At 36.6% G+C, this 22,223-nt stretch overlaps 1 protein-coding gene across 2 annotated transcripts in view; it reads right to left on the reverse strand.

Annotated features, from left to right (window-relative positions):
• The window catches only part of SENP6 (SUMO specific peptidase 6), an 83,722-nt gene that overhangs the window by 43,554 nt on the left and 17,945 nt on the right, over positions 1-22,223 (reverse strand). The window contains exons 2-6 of one of the 2 annotated variants that reach the window (XM_075414487.1): positions 18,829-18,922; positions 12,320-12,383; positions 11,600-11,736; positions 5,254-5,355; positions 414-434 (exon numbers count right to left, since the gene is read on the reverse strand). In XM_075414487.1, the coding sequence (XP_075270602.1) occupies positions 414-434; positions 5,254-5,355; positions 11,600-11,736; positions 12,320-12,383; positions 18,829-18,922 (418 nt within the window). The remainder of the gene's footprint in view (positions 1-413; positions 435-5,253; positions 5,356-11,599; positions 11,737-12,319; positions 12,384-18,828; positions 18,923-22,223) is intronic. The other variant, XM_075414488.1, reaches the window with a different exon arrangement.

Below are 22,223 nucleotides of genomic sequence, written 5' to 3' on the forward strand. Positions count from 1 at the left end.
CCAAGCTGAGATGACAGAATGAAAGCTGTTAAACACCCTACTAAGATATGCTTCAGAAACATTCCATTACAGAAAGTTTGCTGTTCTCAGGAAAGAATTAGCAGTGAATTCTTAAATTCCAGAGAAAGTTAAAATTTATCTATTTTCTCACTGGAAACATATAGAAAGATTTCCAGTGGTAATGTACCCAAAGTTCACATTAACATGGCATTATTTAGAGACGGATGTAAAGGTCCTTTATGGGTAAAAGGGAGTAAGTGAACCTCAAAAACAGAATAAAAACCAAACGACCCAGGTGACACATGCGCAGATATGACTGACTGAATATTCTTTAGCTACCATTGATAAAGCATTCTTTCAGTTAATTTTCTTAATGCCCAATGCCATGCTTATTTCAGGAACAGTAAGCTTACCTTTCCTTTCGGTCCAGATTGCTTAAAATATGAAAAAAGAAAAAAAACCATAAGATGCAAAGCATCACGTGTTGCACATCGCTAAATTCAAAACTTGTTAAACTGTTTCATTGCTTCTTGCACTCACTGGACTACTTTTCAAATGAGCATTATTACATTTCACAGCATTTTCGTAACAGTAATTATAAATGCACACACAAATGTTACTTCACAGACAGCAACTGTCAGTGGTCCGAGCACTACACTGTCGTGTCCCTATTTCAGTGCGTAAAATTTGATAAATTCTAAACTCAGCCTGGTTGTCTCACTTAATTCACTGCCATGGAGAACCTGATATGACAGAATCCTAATTCATGAATTAAGATCAAGGCTCACTTCCAATTCCTGATTGCCGTGCAAGAGGACAAAATTAATTTACAGAACAACATGTTTCCAACCATTCAAAGAATATTTAAGTGTTTGAGGAAAAAACTTTCAGAAAGCACTACCTAAATATTTAGGAGAGCACATGCCATTAACCACTGGACAGAGAAGCGTAAACAGAAGCAACCAGCCTTCTTCTGAGGTTTTGGCTAAAAAGAATTTCCAAAAATATTTAACAATTAGGGCCACTAGTTTCAGAAGTGTCTCCTTTAACATCAATAAATGTAGCTGGTGCTCACCGCTCAAGTCCTCTGTATACCAAGATCGATATAAAAATAGACCTAACTAAGCACAGCACGAAGACAACTTGAAAACAGTATCTTTACCTCTCACCTTTTCAAAACTTGCAATCTGGAATGCTGTAAGCTTTTAATCTACGTGGCTGTTCCTCCCAAATATCTAAAGCCTAACAAACTTCTGTTGTGTGCATTACACTAACACTACTCTAAAACAGAACAAACTCAAACTGTTTCCTGTTTTACCTCAGTCAAATTAAACAGAATGATGATATTACAGAGTAATATAAACTCATTCTCCATTCCTTTTCACAAACAGAACACTTACTAGAATAGAACAGTCTCTGTTACCCAGAGAAATGGCAGGACTGAAAGCAAACCAGATAAGAAGGTAATCCTGATAATCCTGCTGAGTGCAGAATGAAAACACATTCAGTCTCTGCAGTGCTCTGGGTTCTGGGAAAACAGTAAAGGGAATTGAAAACTGAATGTGACCACTGCAACTTAGACAGGGGTGGGGGTAATTAGTCAATGCTGCATGAAAGTGGGGAAAAAATTGCTTCCAACTGGAGCTAGCCTTTACAAACAATAAACGCTGTTTTTGTGTAGGTCACATCTGAGTTTATAAATCCAGTCAGATCTAAACCACATCCATGTGGAGCCATATCCAGTATCTTTGTATCCTTGGCAGTTAATACGTAACTTGGATTAACTGTTTATAGGTGCTGTAAAGAGTCCAACTGTTAAGAATCATAAATTTTAATGCTAAGGATACTTAAAGGCAGGAAGAAGATTCCAGAATGCCTGATACTGTACACTGTCATTACATTAGATGCCTCGCTTGTTTTAAAATCCCATATTAATATAATGCATTTAAAAGAATTCTCACTTTTACATCTCAGAAGGATTAAGAAATGAGAATCCTGGACAGATCCAGGAATCAAAACAATCAGTGTCCCTATGAATTGCTTCATGCAGCTCATGCGTAAGATTTGCTAGACATGCTGTACATGCATGCTATTCCAATGCCAAGTCTTAGAGAACAGTTAGTCAACAGCATAAGACAGAACTATGCGTCCATTAAATCAAGCAAAATAGTTTGAACCAACTAGAAGACTATAGGCTAAGCTGTATCCGAATATCTGTTGTATCAAAAGTGAACAAATTTTAATTTCATCCCCAGGTTCCACTGGAAAAAAACAAGAATAATGTTTATCAAAATACTGTCTTGAAATGCCCAATTTTGTTGTACTGGAAACTTATATTTTAAATATGAATGCAACAGATATTCAGCCAGAATTTAAATTAACATGCACGTGCAAAAAAGTCTGAGAAAAAACTAAGAAATATAGTACACACCACAAGTTCCAAATTCAACTTAATAAAGAAATTACAATTAAGTTTCATAATTAGCTTGCACTGTGTGACACCTTCCTCACTCAAAGAATCTAGTATAATTAACAGAATCTGTAACACCAGTGCCAGAGCATCAATCTGCTCAGACGCAATGTAGTTATGTTTTTGGTTTTGGTTATCCTTTCAATAATCCACTACAGATTTAAGAACAATATGTTAGGTTGGTTACAACTATTTTCCCCATGTTGTTACTGATCACCATACCATAAAACAATTCTACAAATGCAAACAACGTAAAAGAACACACCTTTGTGTTGCCTGTAAATTAGTATAAGAAAAAAACCCTACACTTTAGAACTCTATTTCCATGCTACCAGCTTTTCTTTGTCTCAATACATATCTAGAATTTTATTCTTGGTTTGCCACACACATCATCTGTACATACTCCTTTCTGAGGAGATACCCATCAGAATTTACTTTTAAACTCAACTATTGTCCAATGTTATTAAAAACTAGGAAAAAAGTTCCCAAACAACTAAAAATATATGACCAAAAAAACCTAACCACTTTACATGCACTGGAATTTTGTATTAAGAACAGTTTTAAACAGTCCTACTTTAGGTTTGGTTTTTTTTCAAACAACTATTGTCTTCTCATTCATAAACGTCCATTTTCCATATCAAATAGCCTTGAGATTCCCCTTCTTTGTTAATTAAAAGTATGGCAGGCAGCCATGTTCTATTAATTTTCAATCCTCTAACTCAGAAAGATTTAGAAGTTTTTTAAAAGCAGTCAATTGAGTCAACTGGCAAAAGATACTGGAATTACATGTCCTTTGTACAGTTCCTCTGTAAGCTTACCCTCAGTTAATTAGACCATGCTGGTTCTGCCATCCTCCAGTAGCAAAACACTGCTTGGTATTGCTATGACTATTTCCTACCTTTGAAACTCCTAAAAATATTCTTAGGGTAAGAGTTAATTGTCTGTTGTTAACGTAAATGAACTACAAAAACAACTCTAACACAAAACATACTTAGAAACATTCAAGATGACTACTATCCAATTACTTCATGCAATATTCAGCATGCCTATATAATGCATTAGTTTTCTTTCTGCGTGTCACACATACGAAGTCACTACGTTCTTTTTCTCCCCACATTACATCGAAGGCTTATAAAGAAGCAAGTCCTGTAAGTGAGAAAGGCAAACAGGCAAGTCTAACTTCCCTTAAGATTAAGAGCCTCTGGAGCAGACTCTCTTGCATGCTGAAGAAGCCTACGGCACTTAACTAGGTAAGACGAATCCATGCTGACTGGCTGTTCCAAAGAACCATCTTAGAACAAAGCTTAATCAAGTACACTAATATTATTAAGGTCAATATTCAGTGATCCAAGAAAGAGCAGTTTCACATGATTTTGCTTACTTCAAATCATTTTACTTAGCACTGCAGATCAAAATTTTACCCCCTATAATCACCAAACAAAAAAAAAGAATAAAGTAAGGGCATGAGTGCTTAGAGATGCCCCATGCTTTCTTCAATGGAACACTGAAAAAAAATATTCTGAAAAGGACCGCTGTAAGAAAAGAGCACAGGTGGTTCAGCATAAACCACACTGATAATATAAACCTAATTTTTCAGTTTCATTTGAGGGAAAAGTCCTCCTCAGTCACTCTTGCCTTGCAATGATGGGAAGAAATGTAAAGAAAAGGAAGATCTCCTCTACTGCATCCATTGTTACTAAGGGGAAGGAAATGTCCATTCTGTTTTCCATTTAGAGATGATAGTACAGTTTGAAATGGAAGGAGGCAACAATGGTGTACGTCCTCAGGGACAGGACTGCAAAATCCATTTTTCAGTCTGTTTCTTCAATGCCACATTATCCTAATTAATACTTGGATGACATCATTCATTCACATTAGTATATGGGTCTTGTTTTTCTGAAGATAGCAAATGAAAGTGAGGAAAGTGGGATGAAAAAGAGGATGATGCCTACACATAATCCCACCACCCCAAAAAGTCTACTCTAAAAAACAGACAGGAGAAAAGGGGGCAGAGGAAGCAGGCTTCAAAATCCTGACAGAATGAAGCAGTCGTGTGGGCTGGTGGAAATTCATGAAATTTATATATAAGAGCAGCTCTGAATGGACAGATTTGAAAGAAAATTCCATAAAGCAATGGTTAGCTCGTATGTTTGTGACACACGTTGGGTATGAAAACCTTGTAAAAAAAAAATAAAAAACCACCCTGAAATTTATAGAAGTTTGATGTTGTTTTAAGTTTTCAAAAACATTTAAGTTTCATTCAGCATAGCTGAGAAAGATTCCCCAGTTTCCAGTCATCCATTCTAACAACTATTTATATAAATGCAAAACTTTGCTTCTGTGAGATGTCGCAGTTTATATGTTTTATGCTGTACTTACAGACTACATATGATCAAGGATCTATAACTTGCTCTTATACAAGCTGGAGTTTCTGTGAATTAGTTTTTGATGACGATGTTGTCAGTCACGTGAATTTCAACTGCATACTATGTTTGTCCATTTCAAAGTATTGTCTAAATATACTTACATTAGCAGGTGCTATCCTACTGAATGTAAGTCAGTGTGCTTTAAAATTAGTACATTCTAAGATTATATAATAGCAAGTCCTAAATGGTAAGTTTTATGAAACTTCAGTAATTTAAGATCAAAGCTCATGATCAAGAATGCACCATGTAATTACTTATGTTTCCTTAAAACACTTCATAGCATAAGGAGAACCATTACATACAAAACCAGCAAGGAGTTTTTACAAGTGACATTTGGAGAAACAAATGTAGTCTTACCTTTGGGCTGCTGTTTTTACTACTGTTGTCTGTGCATGCGCATGGTGAAAACGTCTACCATGTACCACAGTTACAGGACAAGACATAGTCTGAGCATTTTCACTGCAAACATACAGAAAAAATAGTTTAAGAATAGTCTCTGGTGTATTTGTACATTGTCTTAGATAAAAACTGTGGCGTCCTGCTTTTACAATAATAGCCATACAAAACCAAAAATCAACAACATATTTCTGAATCAATAATAGAACTTCTTAAGATCCTCTGACAGGCATAAAAACATGCAGTCCTAAAATAAATTGACAAATAAGAATACACACTTTATTTTTTTCTGGAAAAAAAGGTAAGGATTTTAAAAAATTTTATCACCATGCAAAACACTGAACCAGCTCTCCTTTACTCAACCCCATGACTGCAAAAAGACACTGCCTTTTTTAATTAATTATAACCATTTATAACTAACTTTATGCTTCCCTCTACACATTTTATTAAGGCATAATATTAACTTCTTTAATATGACTTCAAGCGCATAACACGTGAACAGACTGAATCGCACATTCAGGAATTTCCCTCACCATATTAGTCATACAGGAAAATGCAGCAAATTTATGGATCTAATACGGCTGAACTGAAACAACACATTTCAAAAAGAAAAGAGAAGGATTCTCAGGGGCTAAAATATCTCAGCAGGACTCTAGACAGATACAGTACATTCACCGATGTCTTTTAGCATTTCTTTGGTTTCTTCATCTGTTGTCTTTTGACACTTGAATCTCATTACTATGTACAAAAAGTAATTCTGGAGAGATTACTTACCATTATACTCCCTAATAAAAGCTGATATAAAGATACAGTAGACCAATAATATAGTATTTCTTCAAAGATGATTAGATCCTAACAATTATCCTACATGCTTCTGCGACAAAACACACAAGAAATGTTCAAAAAACATGCAACTCTTAACAGACAGCATGTTGATAATGCAAACTGTTTCAAATCATGGAAATACAATGCTTGAATTTTGCTTGTAAAATTGTTTGGAAATCTTAATTGCACTGAATAAAATTATGTGAAAAACCACTCCGATTGATTCAAAATACTTCTCAAAAATGTTACTCAGCAGAAGCTTTGCTCCTGCCATTTGTCCTGTTATGAACCATGAAAAAACCCTGAAGTACCAAAATTCCCCCAAAAGCTGACAACCAATTCCTAATCCTTTCCTTCCTTTACTTTCCCCCCAAAGATGAAAGTGAGCGAACTGCTAGTTTCCTCTTTAAATTTCTTTTCAGTTTAGCACTACAAACTGTTTTGGGAGCCTTATATCAATTATCCTAAGTCAATATTAGAAGCTCTTGGAAGATTTCTGACTGATCATAAGATGACTGTTATGATCTGACTGATCATGACATAACCGTGAATGTAACAGGACAAGACTGATCAAAATCAAAATGGAAAACTTTCTTTTTCTAGAATATGAAGTCTAGAAACATCACAAATGCTCTGAGTTAACAGTTCATCTTCCTCAGAGCTAACCTAATAGTGTCCCATTCAATCACGAACCTCTTGAAAGCAAACACACTCACACGCTTCCAAAGTCAAGACTATGCAACTCCAACTGGTCAGTCATCATCCAGACTAATTTACAGTCAACCTTCTGTTTAATGTTGTCACCTGAGAAATAAAAAGTTGACAGCTACTTGTTCTAAATACTTTTGGGTGTCTCTAATACTCTCTGGCTTCCAGTTTAATTTCTTTGAAAGAGATACTAGAAAAGAAAATGCAAGCAGAATGCAGGAATGCTTTCTCAAATGCTTAAGACTCAAGGACTTTAAACAAGCGAGCAAGTCTATAAACACACTTTTCTCATGTTTTATCATTTGATTTGTTGAATCTGAGCTTTGCCAAATTCTCATGATTGGGAAACTCCAAGTCTTGTGCCTCTGCAGCACAAAAATATGCTAAGCTTCCGCTTTCTGCCTTACACTTAAGTAGTGAGAAATTACAGTAGGTGCTGGAATAGAATATCGCAGCCTGCTGGGTGATGAGATCTGAGTCAAAGCAGACTGTTCTAGATGGCACGCTTAAACGGTTCATATGGTGTCAGATATGCTTCCAAGTAGGACAGCTGTAAAATACAATCTGCTCTATAATCTTGTTCTTTGAATAGAACATACCCAGTGCAGACAGAATCACGAGAAAATTTAATAATGAAGTTCTAGCAAGATGGAAAATGGGCACATCTGAAACCCGGGTTTTCAAGTTTCAGCACAGTTTCAAGAAAATTAACATAAAACAATAAAACCAGCATGATGCAATCGTCAGATTGTTCCTTGAAAAAACAAATATTCCAGAAGTCTCAAAGAACTTACAATATATTAATGATATACATCTCCTTGACATGATCTCAGAAACCACGGAATCATTTAAAGTCTAGGCTCTGATGCAAGTAAGGTTACAGAATCACAGAATGGTAGGGGTTGGAAGGGACCTCTGTGAGTCATCTAGTCCAACCCCCCTGCCGAAGCAGGGTCACCTACAGCAGGCTGCACAGGACCATGTCCAGGTGGGTCTTGAATATCTGCAGAGAAGGAGACTCTACGACCTCTCGGGGCAGCCTGTTCCAGTGCTCTGTCACCCTCAGAGTGAAGAAGTTCTTCCTCATGTTCAGCTGGAACTTCCTGTGCTTCAGTTTGTGCCCATTGCCCCTTGTCCTGTCGCTGGACACCACTGAAGAGAGTCTGGCCCCATCCTCCTGACATCCACCCTTAAGATATTTATAGACATTACACTATCGCAGTCTATCACCTGATCCTAGGAACTTCTTAACACCACAGATTCAAAAGGCAAAGCAGAGGAATCTTGCACTGGGCAAAGGGATGGATCTAGAAGTAATGGAAGTATGACATTTCAGCAACACAGGACACAACTACAAACTACACTAATTCTGCCGTTCGTCAAATAATTTTTAGGAAATATTACAAGAAGAAAACGGTAATTGAATTGTAAAAGAAATTGTACAAAAGAGGGACTTAATAATGTGAGAAATTTTGATATAAGTTATTTAAAAGTAGCAGATAAAAGCAATTTAAACTAAGACCTTTAAAAAAACCTCAAACAAACAACAAAACTATTAAGTTAGAGTTCGATACTGGATTTGCTTAACGAGTTAACAGATGATAACTTATGGGTTGGTTTAAATTTTTGTACATGCAAGTGGAGATGTAGAGGGAAAATTTCTTCTCACCATCCATGCATATCCCTTCTTCCTATTACTCATTCCTTGAATTTCAAGGAATATTGTACTGCAATAATACTAATTTGAGTCAAGCCCCCCGATCTGAAGTAATCCCTATTCTGCAGACAAGGTGGGAAAAAAGTGACTTCAACTCTGTGATAAAATTCACCATGAACAGCTCAAGAATCGCAAGTATCTGATCTTCTCATACTTAATCTAGCAGCTTAACTGCACTATCAACTTTCAGAGTTTTCTCTAGTTAAGAATCCAAATATTGAAAGGATAACTATTAAGCACCTTCTGTGCCGCATGTCAAAGTGAACACTCCCAAAATGTAGGTGCACTCTCAGCAAAAAGCTCAGCGATATGTTTTTTTTCTAAATGTGTGATCCGGCGTGAAACATCTGTGAAGAGAATGTAATGCTTGCTTTTATGTTTCATTGCACATTGGGAAGGCAGTGATTTTGGTTTAGGTTTATATGAAGAAACCCTATGCAACAAAACTCTATGGGAATAGGTAAATTTTTAAACAGTCATGGGATGGGAGAGATTTATACTTTTATATAAGTCTATGTGCCTTTTTTGTGTTTATTATTACAACATTTAGCTAGAACTCATGACTCTTCAGACAAGTTGATTACTGAAAACTTAATAAAATATTAGAGACACTTAAAACTTATTTAAAATAACCTAGTATATAATACTTAATATCCTGCAGTTACTGTTCCAAACATACATTACATATAGCCAAATAATCCCCTACACAATGGCACACTGGTTGTAATAACAATGGCTTGAACTATTACCAGTGCAGAATTTTACTCATCAGTGGAAGTCCCTCAGGGGTCCGTACTGGGACTGCGGCTGTTCAATATATTTATCAATGACATGGACAGTGGCATCGAGTGTACCCTCAGCAAGTTTGCAGATGACACCAAGCTGAGTGGTACGGTTGAGACACCAGAAGGACGGGATGCCATCCAGAGGGACCTGGACAAGCTGGAGAGGTGGGCCTCTGTGAACCTCATGAGGTTCAACAAGGCCAAGTGCAAGGTCCTACACGTGGGTCGGGGTAATCCCCGCTATCAATACAGGCTGGGGGATGAAAGGATCGAGAGCAGCCCTGCTGAGAGGGACTTGGGGGTACTGATAGACGAAAGGCTGGACATGAGCCGGCAATGTGCGCTGGCAGCCCAGAGGGCCAACCGTGTCCTGGGCTGCATCAGGAGAAGCGTGGCCAGCAGGTCGAGAGAGGTGATTCTGCCCCTCTACTCTGCTCTGGTGAGACCTCACCTGGAGTACTGCGTTCAGCTCTGGAGCCCTCAGCACAAGAAGGACATGGAACTGTTGGAGCGGGTCCAAAGGAGGGCTACAAAAATGATCTGAGGGCTGGAGCACCTCTCCTATGAGGACAGGCTGAGAGAGCTGGGCTTGTTCAGCCTGGAGAAGACAAAGCTGTGGGGAGACCTGATTGCAGCCTTTCAGTACTTAAAGGGAGCCTATAGGAAAGATGGGGACAATCTTTTTAGTAGAGACAGCAGTGACAGGACGAGGGGTAATGGTTTTAAACTAAAACAGGGTAGATTTAGGCTGGATATAAGGAAGAAATTCTTTACAATGAGGGTGGTGAAACACTGGAATGGGTTGCCCAGAGAGGTAGTGGAGGCCCCATCCCTGGAAACATTCAAGACCAAGTTGGACAGGGCTCTGAGCAACCTGATCTAATTAGCGGTGTCCCTGCTCGCTACGGGGCGGTCGGACTAGATAACCTCTAGGGGTCCCTTCCGACCCAAAACTTTCTATGATTCTAAGTTCCAGTGTTCTCTGTCAAAACTAAGCCACTAAAAAAACAAAAGCGCGATAAAAATACCCTTCAATTACCTAATTAAGCTAAATTATTGTTTATGTGGTCCTTACAGCAGTAGTCCCTAACAAGAAAACTTTCATAACTGGTCTTCTTTTATCAGAAAACCTGTGGGGGTTAGTTTTGAGTTTTGTTTTGGGTTTGCTGTTTGGTTGGTTGGTTGGTTTTTTATTTAAGAGCGTGCATGAATTTAAGCCCATCCACAAGCTAAAGAAAAACCATCACATTTGGTTAAGATAGTGGATGAAGTGTCACCTTTTTGAAATTCAACAAGATAGATTAAGATGTTGGAATAGGTTACAATTACAACATCAAGGCAAGAAGAGTCCTGATGTTGACTGAAGTATGTACAACTCTTGTACTCGTTATTCTCTGTCAAACTGGTGGACCACCAATCCAGACTGGAAATTCTGGATTTGTTCTTCACACATCAGGCTCAGAGATGAGAATAGCAGGAGAGGACACACATCACACAGAACTTCAAGGAATTAGTTTCTCAAATGACTCTGTAATAAGACAGTCCTACTAACCAACAATGCTCTACGGATTAGCATGCAAGAGTGAAGATAAGGACATCCCTCATACAGCTACATATGGCTTAGACTGGCCCATCTACAGCTATCTGTCTTACAAACTTTTCCTCCCTGCAAAGGTAAGCAAATTGAGTGTACTTTAGCAATATGAAACATGCCCAGAAAAAGTTACATGAACATACCACTTTTTATTATATGTTAAATAAAGAGATCAGTCTGTTACAAGCTAGGGACAGTAGTAACAAGCAAGTATAGCACTGAATGCTTAAACACTGTTCCCATCAGCTCTAAATACAAGTGACAATCTCCAGCTATCATGTAGGAGTAAGGGTATTTGCTGAATCCTCTAAAGGAATAGTCTGTGACTCCTAAATCAAATGATATCATGCAGTAAGGAAAAGGGAAAATGCATCCTGACTTAACCTTCGCAATCCAGAGTCATGGAAAGATGAAATTCTTGATGTAGATGTGAGAACTATTCTTCTACCTGCTAGCACTGTATAGAGGAAACAATAGCACATGCAGAAAACATTGGTAAGACACTGACAAGTATGCAGTGAATGCTCTAACTCTGTTTTAATAATCTTTTGGTATTTTACTAATGTGCTATTTAACGTTTTGGAAGAGGAAAGACCTTAACTATCTAGTTCTGTTCATTTAACACTGATTTATATCACTGATCGAGTAAGTAAGTAAACATAAAACTAAGTGTAGCACCTCAGTTTCTTGCTATTTCCCATCATATTGAGGCCAATTGAGTTCCCTTTAAAAAGTCTCAAGCTTCCAGCTTTGCCTCGCCTTGCGTATGTTTTTGTGGAATCGCCACCAACAGCTCCAGGCCGACAACGAAGTGACTGTAACAAGAGAATTCACATATATTAAAATACTTTACAAAAGTTAAAAGGAAAAAAAGAATTTCAAAGTATTTACACAAATATTTCTTTGGCTTCATTTTCTGACTGCTTTTGTAGCAAATTTCATGTAAAATATAGGCCATCTACACCCTTACTCACTAGGATTCCTTACTAAACAAAACACAAATATTTTCCAAGTATTACAAAGCATCTTGCAGTATTAAGCTACTTCAGCATGGATCAAAAAATACAAAAAGCATCGCTTCTGCCTATGTATCTTGTCCTTTTATAGCTATATACACACATACATATATGCATACAAAACTGCAAATAACGATAACTGTCTGAACTTAAAACTAGTTAGTCATGCTCATATTTTCAGAATATACAAACCAACAATACCTATAGGAGTCAGAGGAACAAAAACATTGAGGCTAGACAGATAAACAGCTTGGGCATATGTCGCCAAACCAACACATAAACTTTCAGTCTCTAATACCACACAGATGACTACGCAACACCGTTTAAGAACCTAGCAAGCTTTAAAGATACATTTTCACCATGAGATAAACAGAGTACTTACCTTTCTTTCTTCATTGGGACTGAAAGGCCCATCACTGTCACCTATGCTGAGTAGATTTGCCTCACTAGATAGGCGTGGGAGAGAAAAGTAGATACATTGTAATGCACTAGATAACCAGCAAAACATTTTAAACGCACAAAGGGCTTTTTTCTCTCCTTCCCCTCTTTAAATTTAAATGTATCATTTACACATTGTGTATATATATGCCTAAAACAACAAGAACATAACATGGGCGATGCAGCCATTTAGATGTATTACATAAACCTGAACTTGAAGTGTAGTAGGTCAAATTATTTCACAAAAAGCAAAATTAAAAGGATGTTATTAATTCAAAACAAAAAATATTACTGAATCATCAATATTGTTATGGTAATGTTACTGACAACATGAAATATTCTATACCACCCTATGCATAAATTATGAAATACTAAATTAACCTATAAAACATAATATCTATTTGTTCATGCACATCAATGTTCAAGTATGCGGTTTATAACTGTGAACTTCACTGTGCTTTCACAGCAGAACTTACTTGTAACTAAATTTTATCCCACAGCAATTACTGCCAAAATATGTCTTCCTAAGAACAGCGTATGCAATTTGGATTAACTGCTCATTAAAATGTGGTTTTGGTACTTCTATGTCTGTAATCGTCAACTATTATCATGGGGAAGAAGATACCAAAAAAAAAAAAAAAAACCCCACCCCATGATACCGTGAAAATGTACTCTTTTCAGTAACAGGCAAATTACCCTCAAATAATCTTCAGTATTTAAATTAAAACGCCAATCATACATTTTGTACTGATAGCAGCTAGATTACGTTAACACATTCTTGCTTCCAGGAGAAGCAACCTGCAGATAATCCCTTCTCATAAATCCTGATAAGGTTACTGCTCTCTTGTCCGCAACAAAGTAATACAACATTTAGCCAACTTGTAATTGCATGGTTTGGAGGTTTTTGATTAAGATCATCCAGGCATAAATTACTTAAGAATACAAGCAGTTATGCCAGGAGTTCCAAGGAACAGCTATAGAAGAGAAACAATGATGAAGGTGGAAGCATTTCTTAGCTGCAGGTATGACATGTCTGCAACACACAAAAGCGACTTCAGCTCTTTATATATAAGGTAACCAGTGAGCACTCCCTCCCGAGCCCAATTTCCTGAAAACCTCTTCCATGCACAAGATTTCCCTTCATGTTACAATTTATTCTCCCATCTTATGCAATACAGATATCCCTACATCAAATAAAATAAAAGAAAAAAGTTCTTGACTCATGGGGTGAGAACTGCAGACCCTGGAAAGTTCAGGAGATAAGACTGTGTGCACAGTTGGGTTTGATGTGGAAAGAATGATGTAAATGTCAACACTTAGTCAGTGGCACTGTTGTATATTCCTTTCATTTACAGACTACAACAATTCTAGGTGTGTAATGGTAAAATGAACAGTGTAGTTAGTGGATCACCACTGACTTCCGCTAAGAGGGTCACAAAGACAAGAGTATAGTTGTAATTCTGTATAGACTATCCATGGATATTAAAACTTTAAAATACTGTAATATTTTTTAAAAACTCTCCTTCAGGATATAATATTCTTTCAAGGAAGGCTCACTGAGCTTTCTCAACCCTTTGTGAGAAGACAACAAGTTTAATGATTTCAGAAACTTTCCAGATTCTAAAGAATAAATAAAATGCTGCAGCACAATGATGACAAGCAATCTGTGGTACCTGCAGCTCTGGCATTCACCTACTGTGTTGACCTGGCCAGATCATTTCACCTCTAGATACATTTTCCTTCTTCGGATCCAGGTTGTACAAAAATCATCACAATTTTCAAAACGCCCTTGGTACAGTGGCTATACTTTCAGGGCTTCAAGATGCCACAACACTGCAATCATTATAACAAAGAGTGTTTGGCTGGGTGAGAGAGAAGCTAACAGACTACAAATGAACTAAACACTGAAAAAATCCTTAAGTCAAACTGAACAAGAATAACTCTTCTGATGCAACTAAGACAACACAACTAGAAAAATATTGGGAATTGGATGTTTTAAACAACTATTATTTTCAGATTTTAAGGAATGCATAGTATACGCATCAGTATCAGAAAGGCTGTTTTATCAGAAAACAGAAGACATAGCAACTGAGTAATGTCTATTTGCTCATGTATCACATGCTTACAGTTGCCTGCTTAAAAGATGCAGTTTATACAGACAGGAAAAAAGCCCCACTATACCACACTCCCACATACCACACAATAATATTTTAACACTACTGAACTGACACCTCAATGGTCTTACTGGGATGATGGCTATGCCTCCACTTTGTCACTTTTAACCAAGCAACCAGAGAGAGAGGTATTTTCACATTAGAACAACAACTTCTAACTATTCAATACTTTTCAATTAAAGTCATTACTAAATTTAACAAAAAAAATTAGAAGTAATTTAGGTAAACAGAACTCTTTCCAAAGGAGAGTTCATAATAATGCATTCAAATTTAGGCACAGAACAAGAAAAAAAAAAAACCTGTGTACTTAAATCTAATCACTTACCATTTGTTTAATGTTTTAAAATATTAAGAACTGTGCAATAGCTAGTTAGGTACCTCAGTTTAACAGACCATGTTTTTACTACTATCTACAAGCAACCCAAACTTTAAACCTCTGTTGATCATTGAGGTTACACTCCAATGAGCTGCAAGTTTATTTCTATCTACTACCAACTGATCCAGCCATGTTTCAAACATAACTGGAATTTCTTTCTGAAAACTCGTACATACAAAACAGGAGGCTGACATATTTTCCCTCACAGCACACTGTGTACGTTCTTTATTTTAAATTACATGGTGGTAGGCTGCACATTAAAAAGAGCCCTGATATCAGAGGCACACGAGAAGCAGTGGTATTATTCAACTCATGCACAATGCAATCCCGTTAAAAATAACCTTAACTAAAGCTGCTGAAAATTAAGAACTGAGGCTCTGAACAAAAGTTTTATCAGTTTAAAGGCTATAGTGCCTTACTAACAGGGTCACAAAAGAAACATAAAATATCTATATAAATATGGTGGTTTTTTTGAGAAAGGAATCAAAAACTATTGGAAAACAGCTAAACAGAAATAATAATTAAAAAAAACACTATCATTGCTTTCCCAGTCGGTAGTACAAAGAAACAAGCAGTTCATCCCCCTAAATAAAAGGAAGAAAAATTAAAACTTTTTGAAAGAAAATGTTAGTTAAGAAAGGATACCATAGTGCAAATAAATAAGGCAGACCCATTTATTTCTATTCAGTTTTTTGATACGGCTATTATTGAACCAATCTCAGTGGAATATTAAAAAGTCTGGAATATTAAAAAAACAGTATGAAAGTCCAGAGAAAACTGGGCCCATCAGTTTACAAAACCACTGTGGGGCATATTGAGAGATATTTCAACATGTCTAACAACACGTTTAATACCCAGATATCAAGAAGGAAGTAAATATAAATTATCCAAGACACTTCAAGAACAATCACCTGTAAACTCAGAAAGCATCTTATAACATGTTCATTTCAGAAATCAATTTAATTAATATATTACTGCGGCCATGTTTGCATAAGTCTTCCATCCTGTCATGTCTTCTGCTACGTAAGATACACATTATTTCCATCATTTATTCTGTGATGGTCTACACAGGTTTCAGTGTGCTCAACTGACCAACTGGTCTTTTTTTCTATTGTACTACATAAAAGTTCCTCTCTTGTGTGATATCCAAGTACAAAGCAAGAAAAGTCTGAAGTCACTTGCCATCATCCTGACTGCTATCTTAAGTAGATCAGATCTTGTAAATCATCGAAACTGTTACTGCTACTCTTTCAAGTGGACTGAGAATTACCTGTAGGCGTTTACTTGGTCAATTACAATTCTGAATTTCCGCAACTCCAGTTCCACATTGAGTATCAACTCTAGCAGCATTTAACAATGTATATATTGTGTGGGTGATCATTAATTTTTCCAAATCTTCAATTTACAAAAGTTCTTTACTCTTTTGGCAGTTACTACTTGACACCTTACCATTATGACACAGCCCATCTAATTGCCCAAATAAGTTAAACGACACAATTCTTTTAAAATAATCTGCCTATTCTAAACATTGCTTTGGTAGGAGGTCATTAGCCACGTATTTTGTGTTCTTCTCACGGAGAAAAGAACATCCAATTGGACATCCAGTATCGACCAACAACATTAGCACAGATTTCATGGGGTAGGACAAGAATACAGCCAATCCTTTAAGGGCTGGAATGTTATTCCTGGGCCAGTTCAAAACAAACTTCTTGTGTGTCTGCCATTAGCGGGCAAAAAGCTGTGATAAGGTCAGACACTAAAATGCTGGTGCCTCAACAACAAGTGTGAGATGCATCCAGATGCTTGCTTCAGATTCACAGCTTTCTCCACACAGAAATGCAGTAAGTTACAAGCATTGCTAGTAAATATCAGCATACCGTAACGAGTAAGAATGACATTTAGAAAAACCCACCAGAACACATACTTATTGCATAGTATATCCAAAATAGTGAAGGGACACAAAGCTTTAAGCTAGAACAATTCTATGAACTAAAGCTGCTAATATTTGAAATGTTCTGCTAAGGATAAAGGGAATTTAGAAAGAAAAAGACAATTTACTATCAAATAATTTGTTTTCTAAAGATTCCCTTCTGTCAGTATTTTGTTATACAAAGTAAAAATGTATCAGATAAGCAAAATGCACAAATTATTTCAAAAAGCTCAAAGCCTACAATACCATTAAGACAAAAAAACCCTAAAACAAACCACGTGTTACCAAAAGTAAATATGTGGGCAGCTTAAAATATATAGCTGGTTGGAAGGAGTGAGAAGTTGCCTGAAATGGTATCAGAGCATGGGTAAGCAAAAAAGCCATGATCTCCAGTTTAAACCAAATTCCAGCTACTCTTTTATCTAATAATTCCAGATAAGATTCTGCATAATTCACAGGTATAAAAACAAATTAGTGATGTAAGTAATAAAATTTCAATACTGACTATGGGAAAACCTTTTACTGTACAGAGTATTTGAAAGGAATGAAAAATCACTCAGAAATACCATCTTAAAATCAGATACAATTATATAAAACAAATGTTCCATAACCAGTTTTCCAAACTTTTTTTTAGCATCACTACACTATACACATCTCGTTCTGTGTTAAGTCAATGTCAGCTGAAAGCAGATGGAAAACAGCAGTAAATTACTAGAAGAAAAAAGCTGCTATGCTTACAAATGTGAATTATTTTTGTTTCTGAAGTAGAAAGCAAATACTAACCGTACTGTATGTACTGCCACTAGACTTAAAACATGTTACTGTGCACCAGAAACAGAGGCAAAATTGCTAAGTAAAAAATCAAGTTTTCTCTTATAAAATTAAATGCCCTTAGTTTGAGAATCTTTTAAAAAGTGGTTTTAACTTCTGATACAGTTCTGTTCTGACAAAAGCTCTTAATGCTTACCTCACACTTTAATGAACTCCTGAACTCAGTTTTTCATGACTAGACCACCACATTTCTTCACGTTTCTGTAAGACTGCAGCATAGCCTACTGCTGCAGCCTAAATACCTATGTGTCTACTTTCCCATCTCCATTCCAACATACAATATTTGGCAGAATATTACCTATTAAAAATGTGACTCCATGGTGGTCTCTTTAGACTATTAGAGAGGCCAAGATACAAATTCATGTAGGAATTATTTTTGTACTTAACCACAGGATTCAGTTTCTCCTTACTAGAGATACATAGCATCCTTTTTAAACCTGCAGGCCCCACTCTCCAAATATCTAAGAACAACAAATAAACCTAACATGCATTCCTCATGCATGAAACTTGCTGTTCTTTTAACAATTCATTTTTGGAAATAAATACATTAATATCAAGAAAACAGTAATAATGAAATGTCACAAGGACAATGTATGTATTCAAACTACACATAAAGGGTTTTAGTCAAAATCCGAACATACTAAGTAAAGAAATAAATGATCAGGAAGTAAAATCAGCCTTAACTCTACCCAGCGAAACAAACACAAGGGAGAAAAACCTCTAAAGCTCAGTTTAACTTGATGTAGGCCTACAGCTACTGAAGTACCTTAATCATAACTGTGAAGTATTGAGTAGCATCATTACTAAAAGTTGAAGCTGCTTTGACATCCCTTTCCATTTCCTTACTTTGCATGTTAACGTATTTCTTGTGTGTTCCTTAGACTTATACAGTAGCTCCAAAGACAACTGCAACACTTTTGGAATATAGTGTGCCCTATGTTTTAAGCCCCATGTTCACAATCAAATTTACATTGTAAAGCAATTTTATGTAGCAATATTGTTCAAAATAATCACTTCTTTGAAACCATTTTTCTTAATCACTGACATTCATAAGATATATTGTTTCTTATTAATAAATTACAAAAAAAGTATTTATAAATAGACACTTATATTTTCAATAGCCTAGATAAAAGCATCCTTACTCTTTCTCTGCATCTCCTTCACTTTCTTCTGCATGATCAAAGCTCCAATTATTTTTAAAACCTCCATCTCTCTTGGACTGTGATCTATCCAAAGCTGAAATGAGAACAAGTTAAGATAAGTCTTGATTTCAAGCTGAGTTATTAATCAACACAAACTAGAGGAGTAAGCCAGGTGTATATATTTTCCCCAAGCATTAATTTTGTTGATGTCAATGTTTAACTATCATTTGACAAAATAAGTTCATCAATGCAGTGGTGACTCATTTTCCTAAATAAATACAAATGAGTATCTGTTAACATCTTGATTACTAATGCAACAAGTTAGCAAACTATTACAAATTATGACAGGAGGAAGCTTTACATGGATTTCAGCTGTTTTACTGACACCTGTAAATCTAAGGGTTCCTTCTCTGATAGGAACTACACACCACAAACAAAAAGGATCCTCACATTTATTATTTAAATGTCTAATACCCAAGGACATATTTAATTTTGCCATATAAAAGCAACAGTTCTGAACTGCCTCAAGTACAACTGCAACACAGTATGCGCTTTTTTAATTCAACATCTGACACTGACCTGAAGTACCACCTGATGCTAATTGAAATTCCAGTGTTAGCATCAACTAAGTAAAAAACAGAACTTACTAAGGACAGACACACTACATCAAATTTCAGATTTATCTACTGCAATACCCAACAGTATGGAGATTCTCATACAATATGATGGCACGGGGTCTTAAGTGAAGGAGATACAGAGCATGGAGACAGCACTCATCAAGGCTAGCCACTGTTCACCCTGGGCCCTAATTATTGTGAGTAAGAGTTGTCTCACACAAATTCTGTATGGCAAACCATGCAGAAGCTTTGATTTTGGTATAATTTAAATGTGTCTTAATTTTTACAATGTTTTTCTTTACATATGGGAAATGCATTTAGAAACAACAAATGTAACTTTATGTTTTGATAGAAAAGGAAAAAAAAATCACAGCCAACAACATATGTCTAGGGTAACGTATAAACAGCGTACACCGAAATATTTATTGCATATTCAACCTCTGCTTCCAGCTATTTGCATGTACGGAGGACTTCCTGAGCCATGGATGATATTATCATGTTTAACAGCCTTTGCTAGCCTTTTTCTCCTCCCCGCTTCTTTTTTAATCAAGCCTACTTTATAGAAACAACAGCATCTTGCAGCAGATAGTACCTCAGCTTAACTAAACTTTACATAAGTCAGTGTCTCCTTTTTTTTGTCCTGATTCAATCTGGCATCTTTCGCTCCTACTTAGAACTCCACTCCTTCAGTTCTTTCACTTTGGAAGATAGTAATAAGTAATCCTTTCTTAGTCACTCACGGTTGCATAGATCTCCGCAGCATTGTTTCAGTTTTCCCAGGCACAAAAAGAAAAAAAAATGAGTCTCTTTAATTTTTCCTTACACAAAAACTGTTTCATGCCTTTAAATCATGCTCGATGCTTCTCTCTGAACCTCTTCTAGATACTGTACCCTTTTTGACATGAGGATACCAACACTATGAGAAATATTCAAGATGCATACGTGCCATGAATTTCTACAGAAGCAGCATGATGTTTCTGGTTTGTTCTTTATTCCTTTCCTACTAAGTCTTAACACTGGATTTGCTGTTCTTGCTGCCATGGAGAACTGCCTTGATCTTTACGTACTAGATAATTCCATCTTTCCCTCATGGCTGGTACAAACCAGTTCAGAGCCAATCACTGTCTACAAAAATTCTGCTTCCTACTTCTCATTCACTTAGATTACCTGGCATTCACCTACACTGAATTTCATATACTTTTTTAACCCATATATTCCAAAACCTGAGCATCTGCAATCTTCTTCAGGTAACTAGCCATTACACTAACACAAGTAAAGCCTGCAACCTGTACAAAATGTCACCTCTGTCAAACCCTTTTGCTTGTACCTGTGCACCAATGTGAACACAGAATCTTGTGGAACTCCATGAGTTCCTTCTTCTATTAACAAACCAAGCAATTTTTGTTCTCTCTTTCCATCTGTTGCCGGTTGGTCCTTCTAAAACTTCCCATTTTATCCAGAGGCAACTTAGCCTCTCCAAAAGCCTTTGGCAAAGTACTTTACAGAGGGAACTGATGAAATTAATTCCAGTCTTTTTTATAATTTACACAAATTTGGGTTGTATGGTCACAAAGCTCACCTCTAAAGTTCCTCAAATACCTCCACTGTCTTTTTAAAAAGTTGGTATCATACCAGCTACCTTCTTTGCCTGTAGAACAAAGACAATGCTAACTAACAAGTAACACACTACAGTCATCAGCTCCTTCATCCCCCAAGTTCCTCTCACAACACTTGCATGAATGCTATTGATCCTGCTGCCTTGCTCATTGTTTGATGTAGTGCAATTCCTTCCACTGATCTTTCGGTTTTAGTCATATATTCTATCACATTCCTTCTTAAGAAACATTATGGGCATGAAGACCAATGTAAGTGCTGCCAAAATGGGTACAAGCAATTCTGTTTTTCAGCTATGACCCTGTGTTCTCCAAAGCCAACTTTTAAAACTCAGTTGTCTACTGACCCTACAGACACTCCAGAAACTTTTCTGCTGAGTTTGAAGAAATATTCAACAATAGTTTTTGTGCCTGTTGGGAGTTATTAATCAAAAATTGTTTTGCCTGCCTTATCAGAATTATAGGTTTAATACACCAGCTTTTCCCTTCTTCCCTATTTTCATTACTCGGACCAAAGTTAAAACATTGTCCTTCTTGAATCTTATTTCAGACATCTCCCCTTACCCTGCTGTTTAGCCATGACAACATTTTGGGGGACCTTCTGAAGTCTATTTAAATAAGCAGCATGCGTGTGCTGTAAGCCTCCAATATAGTGTCTTTAAATAACTCCCAAGCTGTCTGCAAATATTTTACACTCTGGCTGCATCTTTCAGTTTCTTTTCAAAGAGTTTAAGATGTTCTGCAGTCCTTCTTTTGAATTAAGCATTTCTGTATCACATAGTTTTCCTTCAGGTTTAGAAATCCATCATCCTTGCAGGACATCATGTATTTCATGAAGACCTCGCAAGATTCTCCAACAACAGTTACTATATGCTGCAGAACAAGTACACCCAAGAGTCCCACTTTCACATGAGAAAGAATTGCTGAAGCACACTGCCACTTCTTGTGCACAATGTTTTCCTCTACAAGAATTGCAAGGTAGTGTTTCACCAAGACTTCTCTCAGTATCTGTGTCTGTTATCGCTGCAGCTTTCAGAGTTTCTCTTAACAGGTTACACTGGCCAAGTAATTGGTAATGTAATTCCAATGTCCTGTTTTTTCTGTAGTCCTTGAATCTATCTGGATTTCATACAACTTTTGGAGCCATTTAAGGCTGATCTGACCT

The sequence above is a fragment of the Opisthocomus hoazin genome, chromosome 2 (genome assembly GCF_030867145.1).
Source record: "Opisthocomus hoazin isolate bOpiHoa1 chromosome 2, bOpiHoa1.hap1, whole genome shotgun sequence".
In the NCBI taxonomy this organism is placed as follows: Eukaryota; Metazoa; Chordata; class Aves; order Opisthocomiformes; family Opisthocomidae; genus Opisthocomus; species Opisthocomus hoazin.